General features: G+C 46.0%; 1 protein-coding gene across 1 annotated transcript; it reads right to left on the reverse strand.

The window, feature by feature from the left end:
- Positions 1-2,112: 2,112 nt before the first annotated feature.
- On the reverse strand, positions 2,113-4,652 carry LOC123103550 (endo-1,4-beta-xylanase 4). Its single transcript, XM_044525168.1, has 5 exons — positions 4,497-4,652; positions 4,339-4,385; positions 3,997-4,161; positions 3,743-3,833; positions 2,113-3,644 (listed from the first exon to the last, which is right to left on the reverse strand). The coding sequence occupies exons 1-5, from the start codon at positions 4,552-4,554 to the stop codon at positions 2,242-2,244; spliced, it is 1,764 nt and encodes a 587-aa protein (XP_044381103.1). The 5' UTR covers positions 4,555-4,652; the 3' UTR covers positions 2,113-2,241.
- Between the last annotated feature and the right edge of the window lie 2,838 nt (positions 4,653-7,490).

A 7,490-nucleotide genomic window follows, 5' to 3' on the forward strand; every position in this document is an offset into this window, starting at 1 on the left:
TTATGCTGGAGACAGTATCCAAAAAAAGTCTTCGAGATGGCGTTGCTGCTGCTGCTGCTCCAGTGCTCCTTCTATGGGCAAAGTGGAGGCTGTAGTTCGAGGACTTCAAGGAGGAAAGGAAGACATGATTGCTTCTTGGAGAGGTGAGTTGTTTCCTTGCAGAAAAAAAAATCTTTAGAGTTGTTTGACTGAACCTTTTCCACTGTCATTGTTATGTTGAAATAAAAAAACTTGCATGAATTGTTATTGGTCACTCAATGCCGGAGCCGTTGTTGGTTAATTAGAAATTGGATTGTACTCCAAGAGTCCATAAGATGTCATTTCCATATGTGGTAGCTAATTTCAGAACTTGGCAACATTTTTCTAAATATAGGGCTGGGCAGTATGAGCCAACCACAGGGGAGGATATTTCAAGAGAATAAACTGATTGTAGTTGCCAAATTGGTATTAGTAAGTTGCTGTTCCAACTTCCTAGAGAACCACAGGGGTTCTTTTCTAAAAATGCTTCTAATGCGTAATTCATCTAAGGAGTGTTTTAGTGTTGTGATTCAGCCCTCCTGCAAGCGGTCATTGTGGAGCTTTCCATTGCCTCCGGCGAATGTCATCTCCCAGCTTGTGGCCTTGCCCCCAAGTTTTTTCTTACTGTAGTACGCCGCAAATGATTTTCTATTGGTTATTTTAACTGATCACAACATTCCAAATAGAAAGCGTGATAATAAGATTGCCCCTTTTGTGTTTTCTACAAAAAGTAGCCTCCATGCTTCTCAAATCTGGGTGTTGTTTTCTCCAGAGGCTTTCATTTACAGAGAAGCACATCAATGAAGAAAAAAGGTGTGGTGAAAGGCAATCTGTTTCAGGTACATACTCTGTACTGATTAAAACATACGAGCAAGGTTGCCAAAATGATATTCTATCTCAAAATGTTTTCTAAAACCTGACCTCATAAATTTTGTTGTCTTATTCATATTTGTTCTCCACCGCTTTTTGTCCATAGCTTTTGGTCTCATTCTCTTCATTGTGTTGGGATTTTACAAGCATTGAGCAGTCACATGGCAAGTATAAGGGACATCCTCACTGCAACAGAGAGGTTGAAATAAGAAGTTGAGGTGATCAATCAAGGCAATAAATTGTATCATATTCTTCTGAATGAAGAGGTACCTATCCCCACTGTTTCAAAATCGAATATCGGAATGGTGCTTTGGTTTTTTTACTCTTATTTGTTGCAGCGCATCGCGACGATGACGAGCACTTGTGTTTTTGACATGCTGCACGTCTGTTTTTGTCGACCTTTGATTCATGTATATATGTAAATTCTATGGAAATGTATCATATGAAATGTGAATTCATAACTCTATGGTTGATGTAATCTTTATTATGTATATTCTCAGTAATGAAATACATATTAATATGAAATTATTTTTTCATTCATTTCTTATTTTTCCTAACGGTTATAACATACTAGGATATATCACTCCCTGCGTTGCCAAACCGTTTTTTTAGACACTAATTTGCCAAAACTGACACCCACATAACCATTGCTCATGTTTGAACTATGAAGTCATCACTTAAATATCCCACTAAGTTTTTTTGCATGGTTTGACGTGCATTGCACGTGCACAATTACTAGTACTCCCTCCTTCCATCTATATAGGGCCTAATGCGTTTCTTAAGACCGCCTTTGACTATTGAAAAGATTAATAGTACATGACATGCATAATGTGAAAATTATATCATTGAAAGCTCCTTTCACACATGAATTTGACGGTGTGTTTTGTGTAAGTTGCATGTCATATATTATTGCTCTAACATTTGGTCAAAGTTAGCCTTGAAAAATGCATTAGGCCTTATATAGATGAAAGGAGGGAGTAGCAACCAGTCACCGCTCTTAACAAGAAAGATTGACATTTATCTTTGTTGTACGGGATTCTTCCTTGTATTCACAATTTTTTAATTTTTACTTTTATTCTATCACCCCATAATTTCTTTAAGACCTCGTAACATTAAATGCCAGAGATATCAATACTACATTATATAACAAGTTCCCTTTCTATTCCATTCCTAACATGGGGAGGTTCCTTTATTTTACTATTTGTTTCCGTTATCTGATGGTAGTGAAAAAGAAAATATAACAAGTTTTATTGCATTCTCTAGTTGGCGTGGAACTACATAAAAGAAGAATTCCTATGATCGCCTTATTTTACCAACCATTCTACGTGGCTAAATAAGTCTCATAGTATATTCCTACAGCTTCACACTGATGATGTGCTCGGAGGCTGCTGACCCCGCATCCACCGTCATGGTGTGGGACACGGCCGTCGTCTGCGAAGGGTGGTCCACCGTTAACTTGTAATCGCCGTGGGCGAGGTCGAGCTCGAGCATTCCATTCGCGTCGGTGGCGGCGGACGTCTTGTGCGTCTTCCACTCGGCGATGAGCTTGTCGACGAGGTCGCCGACGGGTAGGTTCTTGAAGCTGTTGTCGGTGAGGCACATGACGTAGCATCCGTAGGGGTGCCACGCGGCCCACATGACGATGCCCTGCACGCCCGGGTGGCCGTAGGCTTCCCTTAGCACCTGCTCGAGGAACTTGACCTGGTTGGGGCCCTTGACGACGTCGACCTCGGTCATCCACATGGGCAGCTTGAGCTGCGCGAGCGTGTCGAGGGCGCCCCTGACGTAGGGGAGGTTGGGCGTGGTGAAGTGGCTCTCGAGCCCGACACCGAACTTGAAGCCGGCGTTGCCAGGGTAGCCCTGAATGAGCTTCATCTTGGCGACGTACTTGGTGGGCGTGCCGTTGGGGTCCATGGGCTGCTCCAGCGTGTTGAACTCGTTCATGAAGAGGACGGCGGTGTGGTCGATCTGGCCGACCTGCTGGTAGATCATGGGCGACGCGCTGGGGCCGAGCTTGGTCTCGAAGAAGTTGAAGTGCAGGTTCTCGTTCACCACGTCCCAGTGGATGAGCTTCCCGGCGTAGCGCGACACCACGTTCTTGAGCCGCTTCTGCATGGCCGCCTTGAGCTGGTTCAGGTTCATCGGCATCACCCACTTGAGCTGCGAGCTCTGGTCGTCCCAGAACACGTTGTGCCCGCGCACCTTGACGCCGTACTTCTGGGCCAGCGCCAGCATGGCGTCCGGGGTGCGGTAGTCCTCCTGGTTCTGGACCCACTCCGTGCCGTACCACTTCATCTCGTTCTCCATGGTGGCCACCGTGAAGCGCGAGAAGAACCACTTCTCGTACGCCGGGTTGCCCAGGATCTCCTTGGTCATCGCGTTGCCGAACGGGAACCCGGCGCGGAGTTGCTGGATGCTCACGTTGGCGTTCGCCATCGGCTGCCCGTCGGGGCCCCTGGCGACGATCTTCACCGTGCTCCGGCGGGCCTTGTTGGCGGACTGGCGAGCGTGGGCGTTCCATTCCTCGAAAGAGAAGGGCTGCAGGGAGACGCTGTCCACCCAGATGTCCACCGGAGCGTCACTCTCGAAGAAGACCTCGCCTTGCCCGTAGTGATAGGCGCGCGCGGTCATGCCGCCCTTGAGCATGGTCCAGCAGCCGGACTGGGCGTCGATGGCGCCGGCGGTGATGTTCTCGCCGTTGGGGGCCTTGACCACCGCACGCACGTGGGCCGTGCCGGCCGACACCCGCAGCCATGCTGCACACGCGGAACACCAAGATGAACTTGGTCACATGCACTGCATCATGCACACCTACGTACGTTACGTACATTCGGTATGGAATGTATATATATACCTGATAGCGAGTAGTGAGTGTCGCCCTTCATCTGGATTTTCTGGTAGACGCTGTGGGACGGCGAGGCGGCCACGGCGCCGGTGCCCAACGGCAGTGGCGTAGCTAGGGGGTGGCCAGGGTGGTCCATGGACCACCCTGGAATTTCCCCATAGTGTATTAAAAATATATTTCTTTGAAAATAAATAAACTTATGTAAATATTTCTATTGGTGGACCACCCTGACTTATTGGGCTGGCTACGCCACTGCCCAACGGGGAGCTGCTCGCGCCCTGCACCACGGCGAACTTGTTGCCGGAGGCCGACTTTCTGACGCCGGCCTTGATGTCCCGGCGCGTCGACCACCCCATCAGGCCGTTGTTGAACTCGCCGTTCTGGATGATGCCGCCTTTGTAGAGGGGCTTCATCGGATCACCCAGGCACTGAAACCACAACGACATGCTTGTAAACGAATTATGAAAACTGATGGTTGTTTCTTTGTCACACAACAATATCGATCTAACTATAGATTTCGTTTTTGGAGGCTGCATGCATGCATGCACAGATCAAGATCGAGACAAACAACACCAGAAAGACTCAACAGGAACGCCGTGACTTGCCTCGATACTAGCCGTATGATCATATTCCACAGACTGGACAATGCACCCTGCATCAACACAGACACACGTCAGCGAGGTGACCGTGCGTTTCATGCCCATATTCACGTTAATTAACGTACGGGCACATAAAATTAATCACCATCAAGGCATCAACTGACCTTGGAGCAGCGAGATCCATAGCAAAGAGAGCACCAGTTTCTCGACGAAATTCCTCATTGTCACTCCCTCTCAGTTACTCGTACTGACTGAGATGCGTTAGTGAATGGACAGATGGAGGTAAATATCCCACATATATAAGCACGCACTGCAGAGTAACCGGTGAATTTGTCAGTTTCACTTGACTCGGCACTACTCAGCGACAGATACGGTGTAACGAAGAGGCAGTTCAGAATGTGCGGATGCCATATCAAGTTCCCAAAGAGTGTTACAGACTGTGTCCTCGTTGCATGCGTCGCCCCAGCCACTCGTGTTGGAGCTCCTCCAGCAGAGCTGTCGTGTGTGGATAATCACCGTAAATAACCGCCGGTGTAATATTTTGACCCCCAAAATCAATCGAGCAGAGTCGTTACGAGCTCCATCGTCATGTTTTTGGAGATCACTCTAAACCGAGCCTGCACGCCTCCATATTTGAAGGGTGTTTTTGGAGCACACTTCATCCTGAAAAAGGTTTGGCCCGACCGACATTTCCCCACTCTTCTTTCATCGTGTGACGCCTCCTCCCTCCCTCGTCATAGCGTCGTCTTTAGCACCCGCAGTCCCCGCCGACAACACCATGGACTCTATCCCGACTCCCATGTCACATTCCTCTGGTTTGAAGCCGGTTCCCGCGACTTCCCTGCCTACACATCACCTCCCGCTCTCCGCTGGCCCAACATTAGTGCAGAAATGCCACCAGACTGACTTCATAAGTGATGCGTCAATTTCAATCCATGTCAATGCGGTTTTTTTCGAAATAGTGATGGTGTGGGTATATTTGGTAGGTTACTGGTGGCGTGGCTGCATTTTCACACGACACAAGTGTGTGACACCAAGTGTCCGGCACAAGTTAATGGTGACGAGGCACAAGTCTGCACGCCACTGGTATTGTCACTAGTGCTGACGTGTGCCTTCTCCACATGCATTGCAACGTGTCCCATCGAAGAACCGGGGTAAGAAGGCGGCTGCGACGGGCAGCATCCCTTCCGCTCACCCCTTCGTCTTGGTGGCGGGTGAAACTCAGATGTCTACCCAACTCCAATACATTCATAGATTTTCCTAGTTGGTAAAGAAAACCTCTTACCTGTCTTTTCTTTCGATAGGTTCATTTGAATGTAGTTTGGCAGTGAAATAATGGTGGATCTTTGTGTGTAGTGATGCTTTTGTGCATTTGGGAGCACGGTCAAGAACAAATCATTCTTAAATAGTATGGTGGATGATTTGGTTGTGGCCAATGATTTTGATCTTGTTGGTGAGTCGGTCCTGCAGTTTGAGCAATTGAATGAGGAGGACAAATATGACGAATTGGATCAATCTCATTTCTCCGGTTCTTCGAGGAAGAAAGGAATTCAGATCGTAAACTACACCAGGAGTGAGGATGCTGCTCCTTTGAGGGCATGGCAGGATATTACTCTCGATGCGATCCATCGGAAAGATCAAACGAGTGCATACTATTGGAGGCGCATCGAGTAGGGTTCCATCATAACCTTGGCTTAAATCCAACCAAACTCTTTAATTCAAGAGATGTGCAACCATTGGGATGGTTATTTGGAACAAGTGAGGAACCCTCCTAGAGGTGTCACCAGTGACCAATATAAGAACACTCCTGTTATTTTTTAGAAAAAAGTATACTTTTCATCCCTCAATTCTTCGTGAAGTCTAGATTTGGTCCCTTAACTCCAAAACCGGACAACTTGCACCCTTAACTACTGAAACCGGACAAGATTCATCCCTGGTCACGGTTTTGACCGGTTTTGGTGTTGTCACGCCCCGGTTTTGACCGTGCCGACTCAAATCCGCGTACATTTTCTAATTCCGCTTAATGTTTTCAAATTCGGGTACTTTTTCAAATACGTGAACTTTTAAAAAAATTGTGTACTTTTTCCAAATCCGCGTACTTTTTCAAGTACACATATTTTTTTAATCCACGTACTTTTTTAAAGTTCATGTGGTTTTTTCAAATTCATGTAATTTTTTAAAATTGACGTACTTATTCATATTCGCGTACATTTTTTTGGATTTGAAAATTTTATGCGAACTTGAAAACGTACGCGGATTTGAATTTCTTTCACGCAAAATAGAAAAAAATGTGTGGAGTTGAAAAATTATGTCAACTTGAAACAACTATCTGAATTTCAAACAAAGTTCATGGATTGGAAAAGGAACATGGATTAAAAAACTACACCAACTTTACAAAGTATGCGGATTTGAAACAAGTACGTGAATTTCAAAAACACTTCATAGATTTGAAAAAAAACTTGGATTTGATAAAATTACACGAACTTGAAAAAATACACTGATTTGAAAAAAGTACACAAATTTCAAAAAGTTCATGGATATGAAAAAATTAGACGAATTTGAGTCAGCACCGGTCAAAACCGGGGTCAGTCAGCACTAAAACCGGTCAAAATCAAGAGCAGGGACGAACCTTGTCCGGTTTCGTTAGTTGGGGGTGCAAGTTGTTCGGTTTCGGAGTTGAGGGACCAAATCTAGACTTCACCCAAAGTTGAGGGACGAAAAGTATACTTTTCTCTATTTTTTATTATTGTAACCTTAAGCATTTTCAATATTGCTCCTCCACATTGTTGGAGAGTACTCGATGTCAATGAGAAGTGAAAAATGAGGAATGAGGAGGCTCCTTCAAAACATGAGAGGTCGTGAAACATTTCCTCTTTGGTATTGGGTGACAGCGAGGAAGATGATGGTGATGGAGAGGATAGGGTGGCTAGAAGTCCCACACCGGTGTCTAGCGTGGAGTGGCATGACGGAAAGGAAGTGGTCAAAGAAGATGCCCAAGAAACAAGGAGAGGTGCAGGTGTTAAAAAATAAGATTGATGAGTTGATCAATTAAAGGAATCAGTACATGGAGAGGAGGAAACAAGAAAAGTTGGAGATAGAGAAGAGTAAGCTTCAAAAGAAGAGGCCAAGGTTGAAAGCTATGCATGAAACTGTAAGCC

Source organism: Triticum aestivum, chromosome 5A (assembly GCF_018294505.1).
Source record: "Triticum aestivum cultivar Chinese Spring chromosome 5A, IWGSC CS RefSeq v2.1, whole genome shotgun sequence".
Classification (NCBI taxonomy): domain Eukaryota; kingdom Viridiplantae; phylum Streptophyta; class Magnoliopsida; order Poales; family Poaceae; genus Triticum; species Triticum aestivum.